The sequence below is a fragment of the Phalacrocorax carbo genome, chromosome 6, assembly GCF_963921805.1.
Source record: "Phalacrocorax carbo chromosome 6, bPhaCar2.1, whole genome shotgun sequence".
Taxonomy (NCBI): Eukaryota; Metazoa; Chordata; class Aves; order Suliformes; family Phalacrocoracidae; genus Phalacrocorax; species Phalacrocorax carbo.
In genome coordinates this window covers 25,820,134-25,846,073 of record NC_087518.1, presented here as the reverse complement: position 1 = coordinate 25,846,073, position 25,940 = coordinate 25,820,134, and the positions used below count along the sequence as shown (strand labels likewise).

Here is a 25,940-nt window from a genome sequence, read left to right as displayed (position 1 = left end):
GCTGGTGCTGCTGTCAGCTGTGTGCTGGAAAGGAGGGCCTCCAGAGGTCCATTCCAAACTAAAGTGTTCTGATTCTGCAAGTCTTTCAGTGCTTCTCTAAAAGTAAGTAAGTAGCTTATTTGAGCTTAAAGATACCAAAACACCAAATCCTTTCCATGGGGAAACACCTCTCCCCGTCCAAACCTCAATTCTCTTTATTTAGCTCCAAGGGAAACTGTCTTATATACATCTAGTAAGATGATGTGAGATTTAAATAAAATTTCTTTATTCATCCTTTTTATATGAAGTTTTGTTTAGAACTTTTATTTTACACAGTTACAGCTAATTACATTTGGTAAACTCATGAAATAGTTATTTTTAAGGTGCCAAATACTTGAACTGCAGAAAATTAGTCACTGTTTTACATTCATCAGTATTTGCTGTCAGGGAATTGATTAGAACGTCCTGTCCAGTGGATGAGAACAGATATAGGCTCTCTTTTCCAGTACCTGCTTTGCAACTTTTTTAATACAGTCATCCAGATTTTCATCTGCATCTGTGGAGAACCAGAAGGAAGGTTAACTGAAGGCCCATAAATAGATTTGCTGAATTTTTTTCAAAAAGGATTTTAGAATACAAATGCAAGTATCTAAACTTCAGTGCCAGGAAATGATTTAACATTATCTTATAAAAAAAGACTGGTTATCACAGACTGAGTTTCACAGACCAAAATCCTAACTGCTCAGTACTTAACAACCAGGTATTTGACCTATTTGGTTTTCTGATGTTTGCTACTGACAGGCTTTATGTTCCTCCTCACCACTGGGGGAAAAAAGTATCACTGCAGTTTGTTTTAGCTATTAAATGAAGAGACTCTCTATATACAACTGGTACCAGTTCTGTTACTCATCCTGATTAAAGGCAGAGCAAAACTATTCTGTTAGCCACACCAAAACCACCTACTTCTTGTTTGGAGTCTGTGAAAGCCATAAGAGTTTAAAAATTCTTTTATTTTATAGAACTTACATTTTTCTAATTGAGCCATGGTGTAATTATTCTTGAAATACGCTTCCGTACAGAAGATATTCGTAAGAAGCACCTGAGAAAATAGTAAAACTCAGTTAAAACCAAGGAAATCAATTTCATAAACAAAACAATGTAGTAAAAACACAGTCATTTGGATTTCTGAAAGTCTAGTTTTGTCATTTGATAATGGAGTCCTGCAAGCCAGTAATCTATGCTGCAAACTTAGCTGCTACTTTTCCCCCACAGCTACCAAGTGCCGGGGTTGGGCTGACCCCTTTGCTCAAAATTGACTAGAAGACATTTTAGGTAATGAATCCAGAAGGGGCTTACATACACAGAATATGAAGGCTCAAGGCCAGTGAAGATAAAGGTTAATCCATTTGGATTTGGCTTACACTTAATTGTAGCAAATTTACTTGTCCTGTAGCATAACTCTTACCATGAAACTATTTAATGATTGTATGGAAAGAGTTTGGGAAGAACTGCATGGTATTAGCAGGTGTAAGAGAATGTGCAAATTTGTAATTAATTCATAAAGGTGTATATATGTGTAAATATTTTAAATATTTCGATAGCATGCAGCGCCTACGTTCAGAGCACCTGAGAGGCACCTGGTGTGGTTACTGCACCCTTGCAGCAGTCAGTTTAGAAACATCCTGGTGCGTGGTTGGTTTTATGGGAGAGTTTGCTGTGCTAGATATAAATTCTTAACAAATGTAGTGTACTTTTAAGTGTAAGGAAAGCTGTTTGTCTGTGAGGTTTTGCAAAGCCTGACACATTAGCCTGCAATGCCTGCGGGTTTAGAGCACTCTTAGGACAGCAGCATGGTCATGCATGTTTCAGAGTTGAGAGAAAAAGTCGGCTTGTCAAGACAAAAGCACCTGGTTAGAGCCTTGTAAGACGTACACAGGCTGTAACATTTCAAGGAAAAGCCTGAGGCTGGATAGTGCCTCTTTATTATAAAACACTTAGTGAGGCAGAATGGTCATAAATACTGATTGTTAAGCCAGACGATCCAAGGAGCACAGACATTAAATGGGTATGACTGATATTAACACACACTTACTTCATGGTCGTGGTTTCTTAGACCGATACTGATAGACCGGCTCGCTCTGGAAATAGCTGCTGTCATTGCATATAAATTAATAACTATATCTGCCACTCTCTTCAGAACCAACTGCTCATCCACTATTGTCTAGGAGAATAAGAACGATTATTAGCTTGTAGTTTGTCAGTTTAAAACTTTAAGCAAACATTTTTTTCATACTTTCTATTTAGGCACATACTCATTTAGCTTAGACAGGCAAGTTGTTACATTGAATTTCTACCCTAAATCAGGAAGTTCTGGATTAACTCTGCTTCACCTTGTAACAGTTTTGGATTAACTGTGTTTAAACTACTGTTTCAGATTAACTATGTTCCACCTTTTAACAATCTTCTGGCTAGGAGTAAAATTTCTGTGTCTTGAAATCATGTCGGTAAATGCCAAAAATCACTGAATTTAAAGTACCAAATATATTAAGGCTGTTCAAAAGATGTATTAGGTAAGGTGGAATGTGGCAGGGCCTAGTCTGATAAAGCATTCTCAGAACACATCAGATTAACTGCCACAAAATTGAAAATGCAGGGTATTCTAAATCCAGTCTCTCCCATTTTAACTACACCACTCTGCAGCTTAATTATCGATGCATCTGCTGTACAATATGGATGAACAGCATAAATTAAAAAACTGCTGGTATAGCGCTTCATCTGGGAACAGGGAAATAGGTTCCAGTGACTCTGCTTGCAGCAAAGTACTTAACACAGTCACTGGAGCAGCCAGGGTTTGTGCTTACAGAGGTAGAAGAAAACAATTCACTGAGACTGCGGAACAGCAGTTGTCCATTACACTGAGTATAGAATTTCAGTGTATTTTCACATATTCAATGGATATGTGTCATGTAAAGGAAATCCTGGCTCTTGCCATACACACAGTTCGCTCTAGATTCTAGTGAGGCCAACTTGGTTGAGGATAAACTATTCAACAATGAAGATAACAGAAAAAATACCAGTTACCTTGCCAAACCTAGTTAGAAGGCCTCTCACTGTAGTTCCAAAATAATAAATATTTTCTTCAAGTTTCTGGCTGCTTTCCTATAAAATAAAACAGAAAATACAACAACTTGAGTAGTCTTTAAAGGGAAAGAAGCAAGTGCAACCCTGCCCCCTTAAAACAGGACACTTGGCTGAACAAGGACATTCTAGGGCAGAACCTCTGGGGAAGCATGAGCTACTCCTGCGCTGCCCAGCCAATACACCAACACCCTGGGCAGTGCTACCTTCTGCATGAGAAAGTAGCAGCTCTCTCTGCACAGCCCTGGTCTCTGTGGTCTGCTGCAGGAGGGCAGGGTTGCTGAGGGTTTAGCAGGCAAGACACACATTAGGGTTCTCAGCTACAGCACAAAACTAGTTTTCCTTTTCTTCATTAGCCAGGTCTGAAGTTTAGCAGAATGCTGTTAAGAGGTCTGGAATAAATTCTGAGTGATCAAAATGAAGGACCAATGTGCACTAAGTTGAACAACCAACAGGCAACTCTACTGAAGAAAATAATGATGTAAGCCCCAAGATGCGTGCCCTGCCACAAGAACAAAGTTTCCCTCCCTAAAGAAACAACAGTTCAATTTTCTGCTAAATGCAGTGTTTATTATCAACTTATAGCCACTGACCAGAATTCTCTTTAAAGATGATCTTTCACCATTTTACATCTCTTTCTTCCCATCTAAAAAGGAGAAAAAGTTTCCCTATTTACCTACAAGAAATGGGATTACAAAATGTTGATTCTTTTCTGAGGGGGAAAATCGCTGTTTAGATGCAGCCCTGGTATCCTGAAGCCCAACTAATCCTAGATTTTCTCTTGGAAAGCACTGGTTTTTTTTAACATTTATCCAGTTTGCTGCTGGAAGCTAGATAGGCACTATTCTTCCTCTTTGAAATATGCATTAAAATTTTCTAAATTTTACTTCTGGTAACTTTTCAGTACAATCTTTATGCTTATGCAACTAATAGTTTGAAAAAATCTTATGCAAGGTTTAGTTCTGCACAGCAAACCTAATTCTCATTCTAAGTGCTGTATGTTACAAAAACCCTGAAAAATCAAGATTATTACTGGCGAGTTCATGAGTGGTCTCAAATTCTATTACTAAGTAGGAAGATAATTTCCAGTGTCATATCTGGCTTTTATTAATTCATAAACACAACTAATTCATGATGCTGATTCTTGTAATATGAATGCAAGTAAGTGGGTTTGAAGCTACTCAGAGGCAATTCAAATCTAGCATGTCACATATATCAGAACTGCTGTAGTTATAACAGTCTACCCATGTACTCTGGTGGCACTGCAGAACACAGTGTATTTACCCAAAGAAGGTGCCATACTGTTAAGGTTCTTTTCTTGAACAGAACAGTATTAGCAAGTCCACTTGCCTGAGTGCCTGAAATATCTGACCTGGAGGCCAGGTCTAATGACAGAACAGTAAAAATGTTACAGTTTTTCCAGTCACTAACACACTGTCATAGAAAAAACACACATTACCTTTTTTCTATTAACAGAACATTCATCTTTGGTCATAAAAATTATTTACTAAGTGATTTTGCAAGAATGTCTATATAGTTCACAGAAATTCTTACCTAAAACCATGTTACTGTTAAACAGGAAAAAACAGTGGTTTGTAACTGAGCTGATTACGATGGGCAGCAACAGACCATTACAAACAAACAAAGTCTTTAATACTTTGAAGGCTCAATTTATAGAAATTACTAAAATGGTATAAACCTGGATTTGGTATAAATACAGACTTAGAGCAATCTTCATTTTACCTTGCTGTGTACCCATATAATATCTGTAACTAAGTCCATACCCTACCCCTGAAATGGTGTAAACATCTGCTTCCATTTGTAAATCTCACTGTTCCTAAGCACAGGCTTAATTTTGCATATACAGGATATCAGGTTGTGACAAGCAGCGAAGGGAATCAAATATGAAAGAAGAGTGTCGGGATCTGATCCAAGAGCACTGTCCCCTGCTTCCCCTTCCCCTTACCTGGAGGCTGGGATGCGCCACTCCACGATCACCAACTAGCCCCAAATCCACTTTTCTGCCCATCGTGTCCCGTAATTTGCTTAGAAACTCCCCCAGTGCCAGTCCAACGTTTCCTTTCTTGATTTCCCTAAAATGTTGGGTAAACAACAGCTGTTAAGGCCATTTCCTGGTTTGCAAGGGAAGTTTCAGGAGGTTCAGACAACCAGTTGAAATTGTAAATGCTTTACCCAAACACCTGCAGTTTGTCTATGAATCCTCAAGTCTTTTGATCCTTTTTACTATGAAGCCCAGAGGACAATTATATGGCCTTAAAAGCACAGAACATGATTCATATTCAGTTCCTCTCAAAAACGCCCACAATAAATTCCAGAGACCAGTACAAGCACTCAGTATGGACGATACAGCTGTCTTACCAATAAAACTCTGTTATAAAATCTTGAGTCATAACATTTTAATTACTGGCGTTTTAAGAATCAATTTTACACAAGCTGGAATTAGAAGATAAAATAAGTCCAAGATTCCTACATACATAAAACATTCAATTAAAAAGGAAAAAAAGACCCCTGTAACATTGAACTGCCTTTTAGACAAGCTAATACATTCAGAAATACTGCATTTTTTTTTCCCACGGTTTCCCCTCTCATCTGTAGTTAAACAATTATCAGATTCTGTTTAGTTTATTAAAAACTATTAGGAATAAATAAGCACATACTTAATTTTCTCAGTTAAGATTTTCCCTGCATATTGCATACCCGTCAAAGCAATATACAGTCGCAGAATTTCATTTGTTCCCTGTAAAAAAAGATAATATAAAGTGAAGTCACTGTCAAGTACAAAGTATTTTCAGCATTTCAGAAATCTAGATATGCTGTACTAGTATTTTCTAGACATTTTTTTTTTTCCTAAACCTGCTTTTAATGTCTAAATAACTTATGTGCCATGCTTTTCCTTGAAATGTTCTAAAACGCATTTGGACTCATAAGCTAGAATTCTTCTGAGCGCTTTATGTAAGACAAAAGATGATCATCACTTTTAAGGAAAACACACTCATGTCAGAAACTGCACTCCCAGTTGAGTTTGCCTGAAGCGTAAGAGAAGCTGGAGAGGTCAAGGACACGTGGCTGCAGAGGGTCAGGGGTACTGGAAGCAACCAACAAAGACTATTAATTATTGTTCTTTTAAAGTATATGTATAATTCTGAAGACAGATTCTTCAGTTAACTGTAAAGTTTACAATATTAATGAATGTCTTCCAAGCAGCTCTATTTTGCCAGTCTTCCCCTTCTCTTGTCCATCCATAAATGTTCACTATCTCATAAATGTATCACTTTAGCTCAGTTATATATTCTGATTTCATTTAGTGGTGAAGATAAGACACACATATATGCAAGAGCAGCCAGGCGACTGCTATGCACTGAACTGCAGTCAGAAAATTCTTGCTTGCATTAACTTGCAGTTGAGATCTTTGCTGTCCTGACCAGGAGGTAAACTATCATTTCTAAATGGTCCATCAAGAAGATGGACAGTCTCACTCAGATGTACAGATGAATAGTCACTGATAATCCAGCTTGGAAAGAATAAATTTCACAGCCAACATTTTCTTTTTAAATAAATGCACATCAGTAAGTTCATTAAACTTCTAACCTTTTGTGAGTTCCCCTACTGCACTTGTGAGAAGCACACAAGAGGAAACGTTACTCAAGTCTAGGCACCAACAGAGCAGCTTAGCCACAAAAAACCCCCGAAAATCCGATTAGAGAAATCTGTTTAAAAATTAAAATTTTGCCCATACCTCTTACCAAATCCTATCACTTATATTAGTACAGATACATGAAAATAAAAGCAGCAAAAATTTCAAAACCTGCTTGGTACAAAGCAAGATGGCCAACTTCATTCTCATAAGGCTCTTGCTCATGCAGATGTACTCTGCATCGTGAGTCAGCATGTGAAGTTACAACTATTTACTGACCATGAACCAATGAGTTACTTTCGTCAATTAAAGTAGCTTTAGGCTTTTATGCTAATTTAGAATCCTTTAGTCTGTTCAAAACTACAACAAACTGAAGCCATGAACTGGAACTGTTTTTTCTCATGACAGTGTATTTAAAACAGCTTCATATTTTGTTAAAGACATCCAGAAAGTTTCTTAACATTTTAGAAGAAACTGTATATACGCTACCAGTCTCTCTCTAATGGTATATATACCACTAGGGGTATATATATTACCAGTTTGTCTTTCCAGAGGCAAAGCTGGTGCCAGCTCTTACTGTAACCCACACTTTGTGGTTAGTCTAAAAAACCCATCACATCTTATTTTATTATCGCCAAGTACTAGCCATACCGCCAAAGAAAACAAGATTAGTTCAGGAAGGCCTGTGCAACTGAATATTCAGGTTTCAGCTCAGGTTCACAAAATGTAAGAGTGTGAATTTCAGTTTACACTAAAAACATTATACTCATACTTGCCTCAAAAATCAGAAGTATCCTACTGTCTCTGAGATAGCGTTCATAGGGATAATCTTTCATATAGCCAAGGCCGCCAAGAATTTGCAGTGCTTCGCTTACACAAGCCCATGCACCTTCAGAACTGAACACCTGCCATTAAACAGTATTTTAAATTGCTATGCTACAGAGTAAATACAGAATACATTGTTATGATCCCTGTGTGACATTGCTGTAGTATTTTGTACTGCTGTTACAATAGTCCTGTTTAAAGCTTGCTTGAAATAGTACCCTCAGGGCTCAAGGTGTATACTTTGGTCAAACATAAATGGTTTCCTTGCAATCCAGAAGCATGTCTTTACAAGGAAATATTCCTCAGAGAGTCAGAGCCACAAACCAAACAGCTATAGCTGGCTGGTCGGAGCCCTTCATGTCTGCTCAGATTCACCGAACATGAGTTCTTTTGAACTGACCACACCGTAAGGGACCATCAACGGGGCCTGGAAGCCTGTGGGGTCTCCTCAACAGAGCCTGCCAGCCAGCCAGCAGCCCCGCCCCACACTGCAGGCATGCCTTATGCAGTGATACTCCAGTGGAGAGGGCCTGACTCTTTCTCTACGTATATTTTGCAAGGAATTCTGAGTTAAAGCCAGGAAAGAAGCACCTTAGCCAGGCCTGCAGCTGGGATTGTAACTGAACGTCTGTCTTTCTACTCTTGCTACAGTGTGAGGCCACATAAAAACAGAAGTCGAGGGGACCGTGATGTTCCAAACCTGTTGTATGCAGTTTTTATTTGGTATGGTGACAAAAGCCTGAATCTGAAGTAATCAAAAGCACGTGGGAAACAAGAGAAAACAGTAATGTTTATTCTTTTATCTAGCTGAGACTTTTGTATCTTACGTCTAAATATAATACATGAGCCTCTCAGCAATCTGAAATGCAGACTGAACAACAGGAGAGGGATTAGTGTTTATTAGCTTAAAGCTGTAGGCAAGTCTTTCAATAAAATGAATTACCTTGACCATGGCTGCCTCCACAGAGCAGTCTGGGAACCCTGGCCTGTCCATCATTCCTGCAGTGAGGTAAGCCATACTCTCCATTACATATGCCTTCACAGCCATGAAACAAAACTTCTCCTGTCAAACAGTAATGCAAGGAATCATACAGTAATTCAGATGCAAAATCCCACAGTCAAGCCTGAAACTTAAGACTACAACTGCATTTTCATATGTTTAACATATTATCAAATAGTAATACAAAGGACTCCTGCAAAACAATTGTGAAAAATCTAACAAAAATTTAAAATCTTTATTCATTTAAACATTTACCATTCGAGATCTTTAAAAGATCAGCATACAGAAGCCTGCACTAGGTTTACACAAATCTAACGCCTCTAGCAATTTCTTCAAACCAGTACAGCCAAAAGAACCCCAACATTATCTATGTCCTTGCACTTAGTCAATACAAAGCACAGAGATTTAGCGTTTTCATTACCTGAATTAATCCAAATTCGCTCAGTTTCTTATTGAACTGTTTCCTGGTACAAGCATACTCTGCTGTCATTTCTTTAAAAAAAAAAAAAAAATCCATCTCAAAACAGCAGAACTATAACTGCGACAGACTATTTCTGCTAATAGTGTCTTTCTATTGACTGATTCTGACACCGCAACATAGTAAATCCCTTGCTGCTTCAGAAGCCGCAGCTTGTGAAAACCTCTCTCAAAATGACGGTGTTGACCACACCTGGGAACACTGTGCCTGAGGTGTGAACCTGTACTCTTAGAGGAGGCACATTTTAGGGCTAATTAATTATTTAAGAGGGATTTCTGTTACTATTTTGGGTAACTATTGGTAGAAACCAATTTTCTTACTTATTACTGTGTGTAAACCTTGAGCCAGTTATTCAAGTTGGAAGTTTTCATGGAGATTATACATTCTAAAAGCAATGGTATATAGTAACAGTATATAGGTTATTCTCTCAGTACAAATATTTTACCTCAGAAGAATTCAACAGAGGCAGTAACTTTCCACTATATGAACCAAATAAAATTCAGTGTTTCAAAGGCTTTTAATAAAAATTTTCAATAAAAATTATTTTAGTGTTTTAAAGAAGACAAAGCATGTTATGACTAACAATACAGTGATGTTGTCATGATCAAGACTTGTGTTACTATTTTGAATTAACTGCACTATATACCTTATGCAGATCAGGTTTTTTTTGCATGGTGTCCTGCAATCCAGAACACCTAATTCACCCACCTATCAGTTTCTTAATCATTCCAGCAGAGGCACTGCCCATGCTGAATCTTCCACTGTTTAGGATGTTCATGGCAACCTGTGAAGAAAATGAATGTTAGCTACAAATGTTGTTGCCACAGAACTTCTCCTTAGGCCATGATGGTTACTGCTATCGTGCTTCATGTTTTAATGCCTTCCTCAATTTCACTCATCACTGGACTACACCTCCTATCTTGTGACATGTGCCCTCGTATTGGTCAGTAGAGCATTCGGCACCCAGCAATAATTTTTCAAAACTAGTCTGTTAAGGTGACCTACTACAGCCAATTTAATATTTGATATAGCTTTTCAGATACTGATGATCCAGTGAGCTGGAAGTAATCCTCTATTCAAACTACATGAAGGTAAAACGTAGGTAACAATGTGTTTATCTGCAACTAGACAAACAACATTTAAACTGAACAGCACTGTTTAGTTTGCCAAACAGACGAAGAAGAAAGTCAGAATATTGTTTAATGTGTGTACACAACAGCCCAATATAAAAATCTTCTCTGCAGCTGACCTGCAATGGATGCTTTCCTGCTTCGGATCCCTTTCAGCAATGTGGAAGAAAAGGGAATAAGAACGGAAGGTGTAGAAATGAAAATACAGATCAATAACGTAGAAAAATAGATTTTGAAATCTAGTATTACTGTTTCTTAACAATGACTCAGTTCAAAGACTTAAGAAATTTAGCAGGAAGTCATTGTTCCTATATTTTATTTTGTGATAATTATCTGAAGAAGAAACCATAAAAATAATCTTTTGATACGTTTATACATTAAAGAAAATCGTTTCATTTAGCATTAAAGTCTGGACTTGCCCACTACAGAAGGAGTAAGAAAACTGAGAAGGATCATTAAGAACAGTTTTGCAAATCCACACGTCAGACTCTCGGAGAAAGACTACAACAACAAAGTGACCAGTGTTACCTTCACTGGCATCACACTTCTCGATGCAATGAAGAGAAGCTGATGCCAGAGGCAGCCTTTCAGTGTACTCCTCCCATTATTTTCTTGCGCTATAATCTAACCTGGAAAACCATCTGACTACTGTGGGACCTTGGATAGCATCTGGACTTTCCTCGAACCATTTCCCGCTATGTTAATTTCCTTCTCTCCCTTTCTACATGGTCCACAGTTCTGGCTGTAGAAAACGGCAGAAGACATTTCCCTGATTCAATTCAGAAGTTCTGTTGAAAAAGTTGCTCCATTTTCTGAAGAGAATAGTATACCATGAAAAACAATAAAAAGCCAAGCAAATAGTGGAACCAGCTCTAGAAAAGAATACATACACACAAATCTGAGATTATGGCATGCTCGTGCACTGTGCCAGCAAAACCAATTAATACAAAGCACAAGAGGTAAACAGAGAAGCCCATCCTCTAGTATTCTTCAGCTTGGCAATGTCTGTTTTACCAATAAGGAAACTTCAGTACAGAAAAAAAACCCACAAAAGTCTCCTTCAGGCTTTAAAAAATCATCAGTAGTTATTTTTGCTGCTTACCTTAAATCCCCCTCCTACTTCTCCAATTACATTCTCTATAGGCACTTTCGTGTTTTCAAAATGTACTTCGCAAGCTGAAACACAGAGTTAATAACTGTTCAATTATTATGTAGAAACATTTCAAAGGCATTCAGGAATGTAATTGATTCTTTTTGTATCAAGAAGCAAAGTTTTCCTAATGCACTATGACAGAATTACATATGCTTTGCCAAAGAAGTTAGAATTTGGGAAAAGACTGTAGTTGACATCAACTACTGATGTAAATTATTCAAAACATAATTAATATACATTGTGTAAACAGAGGACTATCATTTTGTCTCTGTTTTAAGGAACTGATATAGCAGTCAAGACGAAGTGATAGATGATGAAAAACTATAATCATTTCTAGGTTAAAGCTACTTGGTTACTGAATCTTCCAAGTGATTTCTTCCACTGCATAGTTAGGGAAGCTTCACATGCCTAGAAAAGGATTATACGGTATGGATTTCTTATTTCAGGCCTTGCATTAGGAAGGACTCATAGGAAAAGCTAGGTAAAGAAACATGAGACTTATACTGTTATACGGAATAGATATTGATTTACCTCTAAATTCAGACAATCTAAACAAAACATTAAAATATTAAAACCATTTCTGGTAACAGTTTTAAGTGATTCTTACTATTGGATCCTCGAATGCCTAACTTATCCTCAGGCTTCCCATGGGTGACTCCACCAAAATCCCGCTCTACGATGAAAGCGGTAATTTTGTCTTTTAGTTGTCCGTCTTTATCAACAACCTCTGTCCTAGCAAATACTGTGAAAATATTAGCAAGACCACCGTTTGATATCCAAACCTGTTTTGAGAGAGGGAAGATATGTAAGAAATATATTTGTTCTGATTTGTGAGCACTGTTCATGTTTCATAACAGACCAGCAGAGTGTGGTGAAAACTTGCTGCTTCTTCCCTTATAATGCTAATGACTGTTCTGCTACTAGCTTTGCCTCTTGTGAACACATTTCCAAGGAGAGCTGACCACAGAATGGTAAGCTGAGAGAACTATAAAAATAGCTTGTAATAGAGATTTGAATTAAATTAAAATCCATGGTGCTTTTTCACAAAAGCTTGTATATCCTTAATACAGACTGTAGACCCACTTTGCCCAAAATAATTACAACTCTGATGAGAAATTCTCTGCATCAGGCCACACACATACAGCTTCTTCACATCACAGACAAATCCATCAACAACTGCAGATCATGTCTGCAATGTACCAAACGTTGTTGAATCCAGTACATCTTAACACTTCTTCAGGATTTTACTTTGCCACTGTTTCCTTTAGCAGAAACATTCCAAGCAGTCCTATTTCCAATTCAATGCCAGGTTTTCCTTCAAAAATACCTACAAAATCTGGCATGAAGAACAGAGCGGGAAAAACATGGGTTTAGGTTTCTTTTTGCCTATGCTGTCACAGAGGGGAGCTAACTAACTAACCCTCCCTGAAGGTGAGCACCATGAGCTGGCGATATGGAGAAGGAACTTAAAAGTGGCTTTTCCTATCTCTTACCACGAGTTTAGCGAGGGGTATTCCCCGAACAGTGTGCTTGTCTAATCTCTGTGGCCCTAGAACACCATGGGTTGTCTTTTCGACATGGCCATTCTTCACTAGCTTGGAAACCTCAAAATTCTGATGCAGCTGCCAAGCTAGCCTCTTAGCAAAACCCACTGACTGCAATGCTGCAAGAGACAAAGATGCTTTCTATAAACTTGTAACAAAAACCCGCCGTATTTCCAGTCTGCGAGTGGATACCTTGGAGCCATTCAATAAGAAGTGTTTCCCATCTTCGCTGAGGGTTGCTCTTGTCTGGATGGATGCAGCGTCACTTCCACTGAAAGCCAAACAAGTTATTAATGTTTAAAGAAATAAACATGCTTTAAAAAACAAAACTACATCTTTTTTCTTCTTCCCATCCTTTAAAAAGGAATGTTTACAGTTCTATTAAATAGTAGTATATAAATTTTAATTCTTAACTAACACAGAAACTTAGTAGATTCAACAGCTCTAAAGAAATCTACTTAAGTTACTCAAGGGGATATTTCTGCTGATTAACATGTATGTTACCAATCTTAGGACTTGACCAAAATGTTCAGAATGCCACGCAAGCAACTTTTTGAGCTACACATTGAGCTATGTGAACATACACAATTGAAGTTTAAAATATCTAAGTTGTTCCTAAGAAAATTCGTACCCTGATTTCATATCCTAAGTGAAAAAATGCTCATCAGAAGTGAAAAATAAATATGTGACAGTCTCTATCAATGAGCACTTGGGCGCATCAAATACTTTCTACAAGAGCAAAATCAGCAGGTGAATTAAAACAAAGCAATCAAAAACTTACATTCTGTGATTAAAAGGCCATGAACCACCACCTTATTACATAATGTAACAAGCAGCACATAATTGCCCCCTTGAAAGAAGTTTTCTCTTCCATAAATGAAAATGCCACAGCAGCTCACTTTGGGCTTTCAGCTGAAGACAACTGTTAAGTTCTTGGAACAGCCAGATCTCAGCTGGTATTTCAATAGGGGTAGATTTCTAAAATTCAGTTCTCAAAATTATTGCTTCTGTGCACTAGATCTAAGGTCTCTAAGACTGAAGTTAAGGTTACTAAGACTAGCTATCTTTTAAAATAATACTGGGCTAAATAAAGACATCAGAAGAATTTCATAACGTGGTTAGCCCTGTGTGTTACTTCCAAGTCCCCTCCATGGATCACTTTGGTAAACTATCTGTGCTAGTTTAAATTTAACTGGCAAGTGGGATAGCTTTTAGAGGGTCAAAAACTGGCTTAGGACTCTGATCACTGATGGTCAGGAGGTATCTACATCACAGCAACATGAAGATTAGCAAGTAAATCAAATGCTCATTGCAAGTCATTCTAGCAGACAAGAATTCAGAAAAGACAGTTTCAAACCATAGTTTTGTAAGGACAAGCAAGATTCAGCTTCAAACCTTCAACTGGTCTCAGTCCTTCCATCAGTTTCCTTTACAATCATGTCATAAACCATCTGCCTATATAAGAAAACTACATCTTCTGCATTAACCGAATTGGCACCATTAGCAACAGTCAATGGGTAATGTAAAAAAAAATAACTTGATCTTTGAAAAGAAGCTGCTGTTACAAAGATTCCTTTTTGAAACGCTAAGGAAAGACCAAAATTTCTTCCTATTATTTTTGGTAACTCCTTCAATACAGGCTTTTATAATTTTGCAAAAGAATGCAAAGCATCCTAGAACAGTCTCAGCACATTATTTCTAACACAGCACAAAGTATATTTTCAATTCATATTCAGTAATACCAGAAATTAAATGGATGAATTCCTGGGATGAGAACAACAATGGTTAGTGATTTCATGGAAACTGCCATAAGCAGCACATCGGGAAAAGATTAATTAAATGATTTGAAGCATACCTTTTCTAAAAAAATGTAAACCTGACCTATATACTGAGGCCATAGGCACCAAATAATAAAGATCTAATATACTAGCCAAGCAACCACTGTAATGAAGATGAAAATAATAAAAAAATCATTTAGGTGTTTTGGTGCTTTCTGAAGCTTTTATGATTATGAAACCAGTACCTTCCCGGTTCAGTGAGACAAAAAGCTGCTATGTGCTCCCCAGATGCCAGCCTAGGCAGGTATTTCGCTTTCTGTTCATCAGTGCCAGCAATGAGGATTCCCTAAACGAAGAATTAACATAAAACTTTTCAGTATCAACCCGTGTAAAAAGAAATAAAGCCGACAAGCTTTGCCAAGTTCAAGAAGCTTAATTTGCAAGTTTTATGGCATAACAAGAGACAGTTTAATAAACAATGAACATTATTATTTACCAGGCATTAAAATATGTCAGTTATCACCCAGTTGTTCAAATGTCAATAGGAAATTGCTTATTAAGTCTGCCTTCTTGGGTAGGTTTCACTGTATTTATGCTTAAGTGAAGACTTAATTATTGCTCTGAAGGCACTGAGATAGTCCTTCCCTTATAATTTGTCATACCTTCCTTACTATCACTATAATTTTATTTTAATAACCCAAAAAGCAGCAATTTTCAAAGCTCCTAATCAGAGAACAGAACACATGATTTACTTTGGTTCCAAATTATTTCGCTCCATAGGCATTCAACAACTTTTTGTGAGAATGCACTTACTTTAATTATCTCTGTTGTATGTGTCTTTTTTGCAGCAGGTTTCTTACGAAGGACAAACAAAATACAAAAATACATGATAAAGCTAAATGGCCAAGAGTTAAATAGCTAAGATGCAGTTACTCAGCAAAATTAGGTTTAACCCCAAACTGGCCACAGCAGGGGAGTGACAGTAGTCGTGACTTACACTACACTTCTCATCAGACTGCTTTACAAATCAGCTCAGCGGACTGTCCCTGTTCAACAGACAGCCAAATTTTAAGTAAGGTGAGGAATAAATACCTGTTTTTATTAAGCATTGTCTGCTCAATTCCACAAAGGATTTTTTCTTCTTATAATTAACTTAATCCTATTTCAAGCTTCAGACTACTGCCATCCATCCACCATAAAATGCATGGAAAGGTAGATATCTAATGCTGTATTGTACAGAAAATGAGTTTAAAATTCACAAGCTCGCTACAGCACATTGATCTTGGCTGAGTCATCTTCTCTGAGGTCCCCCAACATGCAGCATCATTCAGCTAGAAAAAGTTGTATCCTTCTGAATTCTCTGCACAGCTGTCCCATCTCCCCATAATTTTAGCCCCTCCAGACATGTTATTTATTTCAATGTTTATTTTAGCTATTTTTATCACGTTCTCTCAATTTAAAGAGCTTGGGATCATATAAGGTATTTTTTCTAAGAATTATTATCTCAGTGTTTCCTGAACTAATAATTTTCTGGTGTACTTCATAGTCAGGCTTTATGCTGCATGAAAGCCTTACAGCAAGCTACGGGCAGAGGGTGCTGGGAACACAACCAACCTGACGTCAGAACGTTCAACCCGATCTATGCTTCACCAGTATCTCTTATTTGTTACACCCACACTCTGTGTTTAGAAACACCTCACCTCTTCTACACAAGCTGTGTAGAACTACTTTACAAAAGAGAAAAGCATTACCTTTAGCCCAATAGCTTGATGAGCTGCCAGCGTAACTGCAATAGATCCATCTAAAGAAGTGATTTCTCCCAGACGTGCATACATGGTATTTGACAGACCAAGACCACCTGGAACAAATACTATGTTTTATTCTAAGTAGATACCTTACAATTTAACTCACCCCTTCCCCCAGAAAAATCCCTTGCAAGTACAGAAACATCAAGATTATAACACTGTTATCCGGGGGACATCTTAGTATAGACTGGATATAATACGTCCACAAATAAGCACTGCATTGCTGCAGCTGTGCCAGAAGAATGCATTTTGAAAACACTACCTTTTTTAATAAGCATTTAGTTGTGCTGAATCTAGTTCTATTCAGAAAACAGATGTGTTTGTGTTCAAGCATGCATGCACACACAGCAAATTCAGAATAATCCATCAAATGGTAGAAAACGAGCTTGTTTAAAACACTCTGTATGTGAAAATGGGAAAAGAGGCAGTATAAAAATTGCTCTAGTCTGAATTTCTGTGCTTCAGGATTAAATGAATTTTTTGGGTGACATTTCCATGCTACCCATATACACCTCTATGGTGACCATCTGCAGGGCAAGCAGCAGAGGGAGTGGTGCTGGACAAGTCTCAGGGCTGGGCTGGGACTGCTACACAAAGACAGCCAGGCTGCCCCCAGCTTCACTGCACAAAATGGCCTAGACAGCAAAACTGACACCAACGACATTAACAAGGAGACTTCCAAACTAGTACTAAAGGAGGAAAATACAACACTTCAAAAATTTCTTCAATCAAAAAATGTGAATATATCAAGAACCAAACTTGACACCAGCACATCCTTTTTAGAGGGATTTTGTGTTCCACTGCTGTAAATACACAGACTATTTGTAAGGAGCTTGAAAAGAAGTAGATTAAATCAAAGCTGCATCCGTGTGAGTCTAATGTTCGAGAATGTTATGACGTCAGGACTAGTAGTCCCGCTCCCCATAATTTAAGAGTATTTTATATATTACTGCTGAATAAACAACTTTATCTAATCAAGATAATCTTTTGTCTAGGTTAATAATTTTCTCCTCAGGGCAGTGGTGGAAGTCAGGATAACACCACCTTATTTCAGCAGATATCTCACTAGCCCTATGATTTTATGTATACTGAATAAAGGCAAGAACAAGCCTCCCTGATACCATTAACTCACATCACAGCCTTCTTCAGAGCATGCTTACACGAATTAAGAGTCCCACTCCTATCTATACACACTCTTACTTCTTTTCCCCTTTCTAAGAGGGGCTGGGTTCAGGATTCAGCTTGGAGACTACTGATGACGTCCACAGTAATTCCAGTGATGCCAATGTTAGAGAGCACCATTATTCTATCATTTACACGAGCTTCATTTTTCCGATTAATGTTCTGCATTTTAATACTTCTGGCAAATATGCCACTATTACAAAGTGTTATGAAAAATACCATCCAATGAATGAAGCACTGAATACGTGTGACTGAAGGGTTTTAAAATATGACAAACACCACTAACACAGCAGTTTTAAAAAACAGAAAATGGGATTATGATTTTCTACAAGTATGCTGAATGGATTGCAACCTTTCACAAACTGCAAGCTAAGAGAGTATTATTTCACAAACTTCAAAACAACACAAGATCAAAACAACAATAACATTTTATTAAAGTGTGGCTTCGAAGTCACAAATACATTGCCTTTCAGACTCTTTAAAAAAATTAACAGAGTGGGAAACTTATTTCTAGTTTATTAATAGTAAGTTACACTTCCAGTATCATGATGCTTCCTAATGCTTTGCTTTGAGTTGTCCTTTGTTCTCTAGTTCCGGCACCTCCTTTCAGTGGACACTAACCTCCCGTCTTCTTCCAATATATTTCTTAATTCCTAATTCCCTCTCTCCTCCCACCTGGGTTAAGGTGCTCTGTCCAGACCTTTCTCTTCCCCACACACTACCCTGAAGAGAAAAACTTGAAAGAGCTTGCAAGCCTCTTTTCCATCTTACTCTCACAATGCCCTGCCTAGTTCTGAATACCGATGAAAAACATTTAATACCACTTCTAATGCATTCCAAAGCATTAACAATTAATCAACAGAGATCACATCATGTTACAGTACATGCAAGTTGTCCAATATACTTTAATGAATTTGTATAGAAACACTTTATTTAAAGAACTGAAATCAGTGCAGCACAGCAACACCAGTTATGTTGCCTAATACAATAAACAAAAAGATGTAACAAAAAATGCTATGAAAAATAGGGTATTACTTTTACACATTTAATACTCAGGTATGTCTCCAGCTTTTTATAGTATTGTAATCACTGGAAAAAATATATTGTTTCACACTATTCCCTTCAAAAATTAGGTATCTTTCCCCGAAACTATCTTCTACAGATGGTCAAACACATTTTTGTCTTCGTCTGAGCAGTTGTCTTGAAGTCTCCTTCTTTTATAATAGAAAATAGGCAAGGCAATGATCTAATTTCTTTATAAATTCACATAAAATATTAGTTTCAATCCCAATTTTTGTTTTATGCATCAGAATAAGATTAACATTTTCTTGAAAATTCCTCTGCAGGTTTAAGGCTTAATCCTCTGAGGAACTAATGTCTCTGATCTCAATTGGCATAGGAAAGATTTTATACAACAGCCATACTTCTAATAAATAGACATTATACTTTTACACTTCTGTAAGGTCAAACACATCCCTCTCTGCCAGCGACAGGTGACAGCTTTGACAGATCTGTTCCATAAGACACTGTAGTTTGGACCCAGTACAATTTTAGGAACCATCACCAAGAACTGCAAGTACAGCAGAATGTTGAGCTACTCTACTGCATCCATAAAAAAAAGAGCAAAAAGGAAAATGCTATGCCAAGAGGAATTTACACCACCTAAAATCAGTTATCTACTTAGGCGCCCAAGGTAAGTGTATGCAGAGCTCCCTTACAGAGCCAATAGACATTCTTGGTGCCCGCACCTCTTTATTACCTAGTGAGGAAGCCTCACCTCCTAATTTAGACATACAAGTCAAAGGACTACACGTAGGATAGAGTACAGACACATTTTGCAAGACCCAAAAAATGCATTACTTAACACAGACTACTGAATTATCCTTTTGTGATAACTAACTTACCATATTCCTCTGGAATCTGCATGCCAAAGAGACCCAGGTCCTTCAGCCCTTTTAGAGTTTCAGGTGGGATTTTTGCATCTTGATCAATCTTCTTAGAGTCCACTACAAATACAGAAGGTTTTATAATTTGAAACTGTTTTCCAGTGCAGGAAAAAACCCAACCCTCAGACTGCAGCATTCTCAAATCAGAGCCAAGGTCACTGCGTGCTGGGAGTTAGCCTACCTATCAGCCTGAGAGCCAAGACCTGAAGAACTGAAATAACTTACAGAAAAAGGGGCTGCTGGAGCATCACATCCCTCTCTGCTCTGATTTTCCTCCAGTCTTCTGAAGGATTTTTAGAAAAGACATAGTGCTTGTTGCACCAGATACAGGCATACTTCTCATCCCTAACTTTACAAGAATTACTCTTTCTAGCTTCAGTCTGATCTTGCTGATGGTCCTGTTTGCCTTCCTCCCACTGTGGTCCGAAAAGTCTCAAACCCTAAACCTGCTTCTGTAAGATGCACTGAGTTGGTTGGGGGGTTTTTGCCACAGCCTGCCACCCTAACCAGTTCTCCTTCCCGCAAAGCGGAAAACAATGATTTTCTAGCCTTTTGATGACAATCACACAGGTAAATCCTAATCATTGCAGTGCGAAGTCCCAAATCCATTTCTGGAGAACAACGTTCCCCTTAAGTAGCCCACCTTAATACACCATCAAAGTGAAAATATGGAACCAGCTGGAAGATCACAAGAATAATGATTATGGCTGTAAAGTCATGACATATACAGGAAAAGGACTTGGGTTTTATTTATTTATTTCATTTTCTCAAACATTTCTATGTGTACAGATTGTGCTTGTGCATGTTAGCAGATTCCATGACCGAAATAAACAAACTATTTCCAGGATTTTCTATCTGAACTATGTCTAGGTCAGGATTAAAAGAAGTACATAAATGAGTTAATTGCAAAAATCTTGTTCTTATGAGTTATTCAAATTCTTGGGGGATTACAAGACCTGTTCTGTACTGTGACAGTGAAAATAAACAAGAATTGCATTAAGCGGCTCAGAAAGGCTGTAAGCTGCAGCAAGAGGAACACGAGCCATCTTTCCAAAAAGCACACAGAAAGAAAGAACTCTGCAAAAGCCAACAGCCTTTCCTGAAGCAACTTAAATGTAGCTGTAACTTCTGCATGAAATATAATAGGAGGCAACTAAACATTCTGATGCTCTTCTAAGTTATTAAAAAAGAAAACTAATTTTAAAGAAAGACTTTTTGCTCCCTGCACTAACTTTTTAGCTACGTAGTTCGAGATGTGTACCTGTGGTATGCCATCAGCTGTTTTGGGGAGAGAAAGGTGGTTTTTTACCTTTTCCTGCATTATGCCCATCCAGACCTATGGTGTCCGGACACTGTCACACTTCATTAACGACTCTGCTGAGATGAATTTCCTTACCCCAGTGCCAATCCTATCAAATTTCTAACTGTTTAAGACCATTCTCCTAACCTATTTTTACCACATCCATAAATTACCCTGAATAACTAAACAGAAATAGCTGCGAATTCAAACAAAGATGAGCAATTTCTACCTTCAGTTAAGGCTCTGTAATTTGACATTTTGATTCCTCCCTTATATATCAAGTTCATTTATTGAGTAAAAAAGTTCCCCAACAGAGCAAATGATTAAAAAAATGTAATCTGCACAAATTCTTAATTTACCATCAGAGAGCAACATTACAATTTTATTGTTAAAACTACCTGGATCTCATAAATTGTTATCTGTGATAATCACAGGCTTCTTCAAATGCCTGCAGTGTTTGGCAATCTAGGCCTAGTATCTTTGTCAGTGGGAAATCTGAGATGACACTGTTTAACTGCCTCAGAAACTGCTGCCTGTAAAAACTAATTTCTGTTTTAGAAATGAGCTGTTCTAGAATTGGCTTATCTATTGCACCAGTAATAAAAGAAACACCCTGCAACCCCATCTGGAATGCATATGGCTAATATGGCTTTTCACAAATAGAAACACTAATGCTGAAAAAACATAAATACTTCTGATTTTTCACAGATTCTCACGGAGTCTTCATTTACTAATCTGCTGAATTTTGCTAAACCCAGTTTTAGTACAGTAGGACAGTTAAAAAGTTTCAGAAAAAATTCACAATATATGAAATGGTAAATAGCATTAATCAACTGAGCTAAAAACAATTTCAAATCCTATCTCTATCCCAGAATTCTTTTACTTTGGTTTTTTTAGCTATTTATTATTTTCTGTTTTGAAGATCTATTTCTTGTCACCAACATCCAAATACTTCATATAAAAAACCCATAAATGAACATGCCTACAGAATCAGCAGCACTGTATTACTGGCAATAAAGGCATAACTTAAACATTTTAAGTTAAAAATTTATTAAACTGCTATAGTTAAATCACCTTCTAATCACTAAATCACTTGCGTGAATAAGAAACTAATAACTATACCTTCTTCATTGAAGAATTTTTCTACAGGTCCTACAAACTGGTTGATCTCCTCTAGTTCTGCATTGCTAATTTCTGGATAAGGGAAAACTTCTTCCTAAAATAAGAAGCAAAATTTTTACTCTTTTTTATAAAAAGCATGAATCATGCAGTTAAAATAAAAATTCAAGAACATATGCCTTTCAAATACTAGAGTCTAAAAACCTGTGAAAATTAAGAAATGTGAAAAACATTCAGAAACAGAAGCAGCCTTATCTGAGGAAACCCACAGGACTCAACTTTGCTACATCTCAAAACCAAATCAGACAGTTATTATCTGAAAACCAGAAACATTAGGAAGAAATAAAGAGTTTAAAATCCTCCATCAACCCTGAATTTTGTCAATGTAATCCCATTTTGGGATTAAAAAATAGCTAATTTTAATTTCTATCAGAATCAATTTCATGTTGCAATGTTTTACAAGCTCAGCCCATAAATGCTCTCCCTTGGAAACACATAGCACATCCCACCTGTTTAATGTCACGGGTACAAAGGTTAGTGAATTGTGTACTGCTCCTTATCACCACCCTGGTATTTTGGTCATAAACTCAAAGCAGTATGACCTGACAGGCTTGAATAAACAAAAAATTCCAAGTAACAAACACAAGTTGTTGTTTAGAACACATGAAAGACTACATGAGAAGCACACTTCTAATCTTTATCATCTGACCCCTACTAAATAACAGAGTCTATCTCTGCCCAAACAAAACCGCTCATGATAGTCTGAAGAATCATGTCAGCTCCAAAAATTCAGGATCTAGTAAATCCTATAGTTTTTCACAAAACTCTTGGATTGAAATTTGGAGGGGGGGGGTTGGGGGGGGGGAAGGCATACAGGTGCATGGGTTTAACGTGATGGAGTCTGACTGCTAACTGCTGTAACACTTTACTTGACAAGGTGTGATTCAGGACTTTGTTGCTCAACTCATTTCAGTGGATTTGAGTTATTCCTTCTTTCAATTTATTTAACCCTGTAATCTCTGATAAACACAAACCTTAGGTTAACAAGCACTGTTTTAATATAGCGTTATATCTCAAAGTAGTAGCTCAAATTTGTAGTCCAGTGGCATCTCAGACACAACAAAAACTTCAATCTTCCCTATAAAATATTGTAAGCAAAAGTTTGCATAAAGTCTTGTTCCCTGAAGTAAACAGAGGATAAACTGACATTAGTTTTGCGGAATGCAGTTGCTCAATGCCCAGAGCCCAGCATAAACACACCCGCGTGTTTCCGTAGGGGATCTGCTAGGCTTGCAAGAACAGGGGACTGTGGTTTAAGGTAGTCCTTCAGATACTGCCCATTCTTGAGTATCCAGACTTGCACGCCTTGTGTGCACAGGTGTAAACAGGTCCACTTATTTAAACGAGCATCAGCTTCTCAGCTGAAGCAGTCCAACCGAAACACCCGAGGGCAAGCGCGCCTGGCCGCGGCAGAGGGCCGCAGCTGTGACACGGATTGCGTTCCGCAAAACCACCTTTCCTCCGCTCGCTCAGGCCGCAGGTGCGGGGCCCAAGCGCAGCTCCGCTGCGGTGAGGGAACGGGGGCGGCCCTCGTCTCCCCTTCTCCTCCTCGCCCAGCGCTCCCCCGCGCCGCCGCAGCCCGCGGACCCTCTCCTCACCAGCGCCCCCAAAGGATAGCTCGGTGTGAGGAGCGGCCCCGCCGCCCTCCGGTGCCACCCGCAGCGCCCGGAGACACCGCCCGCCCGCCCCTCAGGCGCCGCCGGCCCCGGCCGGAGCAGCGGGGCGGGACCCTCACCTTCTGCAGCGCCCCCAGGAAGAGCTCCTTGGCGAAGGCGGGGCGAGGCGCGGCGGTGCGCAGGGGGCGGGCGGCGGCGCGGAGCGGGAAGGCGGCGGGGAACGGCAGGGCGGCGCGGAGGCCGCGCAGCAACAACCCGCTCATGACCATCACCTCCCTCGGCCACGCACCACGCTGACGCCGGGGCACGTGACAGCGTCCCGGCGCGCTGACGCCAGCGCGCCTCCTTCCGCCGTCAGGCAGCGGCCGACCCGGTGCGGCCTGCAGCCCCGTTCGCCGCCGGCCGCCTGCCCCAGCACGAAGGACCACGACAGCAGCGCTCCCCTGACTGCACCGCGCTGCAGGCGGGCGGAGCGGGCCGGGAGGTTACACGTTAACGGAGTTCATTTTGCTTCAGGAATGCAAGTGCCTGCAATTTTATCCCTCCCCGCAGGGGCGCCCAGACAGACCGTTATGATCCGGGCGCCACCCACCCTGATGCAGTCCCTTCCCCGTCCTCCGTCAGCTTTGGGCCGAGCTGTCGCCCAACAGTAGCTACGGAAAACAAGCCAGATAACTGGACAGCCTGACCAAAAAAGTATTTTTTGGACCATGCAGCACATCTTTGAATTATCTTCCCGAACCAACTCAGAAGCAGCAGCACAGGCCAGGACAGGGACAGGAACCACCTGCCAGAGACAAGGGGGTATCAGCTCACAGCCTTCTAGATCTGGGTGATGTGCTGAACCGCACATCGAGTTGATGGAAATCACCACAAAATCTCCATCAAAACACAGCTCTCCCTGTGTCTCTGGAACTGGGAGGAGGATTATGTCAGAAGCTGACAGCCCTCACCTGAACCGCCCTTCATTAATAAGCCATTTCCATATGTAACTAAGCACCAAAGACAAACCACCACTGTGACCTGAGGTAAATACTGCACTGCACTGAGGACACTCAGGTTTGTATTTCTCCTTTGCTTTCATCTGCTGTGTCTCTGACAGCAGTTTTTGTTCTATTAAAAAATCAGGTGGTAACATCATGCCAGACTACTGAGTTACCTAAATACTGAAATCTGGTTAGGAAATAACACCCTGCTCCATTTCTGTACAAGAGGTCACTAGTCAAGTTTGCTGCATCACCACCCAACACCTACTGTTGTCATCTGTGGGTAGGAGCGCTCTCTGAATTTTAAGTACTTTATGACTACTAAACTTAACTTACACAGGGGTAGAATTAGTTTGTTTGAAATATTTCTTTCAAGTCCTTTAAAGGCTGACTTTACAGTCTCATTTTAAGGATCGCCGTGTCCTGCTGCCTTTCATTCTTAAGCTGCCCTCATTTTGTTTTCTTCTGTGAAGAGACTTTCACAATGCTAGGGATTTAACAAAAAGGCATTCAGCAAAAGAACAAGCACTAAAGGTAAACACAGGCATAATGAACTGATCTACTTCACTCACTTTACTTACGACTTATAAAATATAAATCCTTTAATCCTGTAGTCCAAATAAATTGCTATTTCGGTTGCCTCTTAGGTACCACATTGCAATTTGGGAATAGGAAAGGACTCTGAGGATTAGGGGAAGGGAAAGGGTAAGAAAATGTTTCTGATCTCTCACACAGCTTTGCTCACTGTTTTTGTTTTATGTATGTGTATATGTATTCATATTGTGGGAATCCTCAAATCCTAAGCCCTTGAAAGCAGACAGGTATCTGTCAGAGCCCTGCGCATGCTGACTGAAGCCAACGGTACCACACAAGTATGTGATGCTGTATGCCTGGGAGGTGAGAAGTATTTCACTCATTAGCTGGTGAATTGGCCAGACAGTGTTGAGTCCAAACACATGCAGAACTCTGAGGAAACAAACGCATCTTGACCAGAAAGGTGTTCCTTTTCACAGACTCCTTATACCCAACTAACACGTATAATTCATGGGATCAAGATGCAACTGCTGAGTGCTCAGTTTTTTTGACAGTCTCTTGAAGGGTGAGTTTTAATAATCTGTACCAACTACTTGTCTTTGTATGAAACATGGATGCCTTATGAGAGAAAAGCCAGCCCACTTTGCTATTCCTTTGCAAAAGGTGATAGATAGGAAAGGCTACCTGCAGGACCCCACTTCTCTTTAAGATT

At 39.1% G+C, this 25,940-nt stretch overlaps 1 protein-coding gene across 2 annotated transcripts; it reads right to left on the bottom strand.

Annotated features, from left to right (window-relative positions):
- Positions 1-243: 243 nt before the first annotated feature.
- ACAD9 (acyl-CoA dehydrogenase family member 9) lies at positions 244-24,010 on the bottom strand. 2 transcript variants are annotated; one of them, XM_064454315.1, is made up of 18 exons: positions 23,828-24,010; positions 22,036-22,129; positions 19,572-19,673; positions 16,432-16,538; positions 14,926-15,026; positions 13,095-13,173; positions 11,966-12,140; positions 11,308-11,381; positions 9,784-9,859; positions 9,019-9,089; positions 8,541-8,660; positions 7,549-7,677; positions 5,796-5,875; positions 5,084-5,210; positions 3,061-3,138; positions 2,072-2,200; positions 1,006-1,078; positions 244-535 (listed from the first exon to the last, which is right to left on the bottom strand). In XM_064454315.1, the coding sequence occupies exons 1-18, from the start codon at positions 23,975-23,977 to the stop codon at positions 435-437; spliced, it is 1,866 nt and encodes a 621-aa protein (XP_064310385.1). In that variant the 5' UTR covers positions 23,978-24,010; the 3' UTR covers positions 244-434. The 2 variants fall into 2 exon arrangements, with proteins under 2 accessions (XP_064310385.1, XP_064310386.1); XM_064454316.1 differs by lacking the exon at positions 7,549-7,677.
- Positions 24,011-25,940: the final 1,930 nt, after the last annotated feature.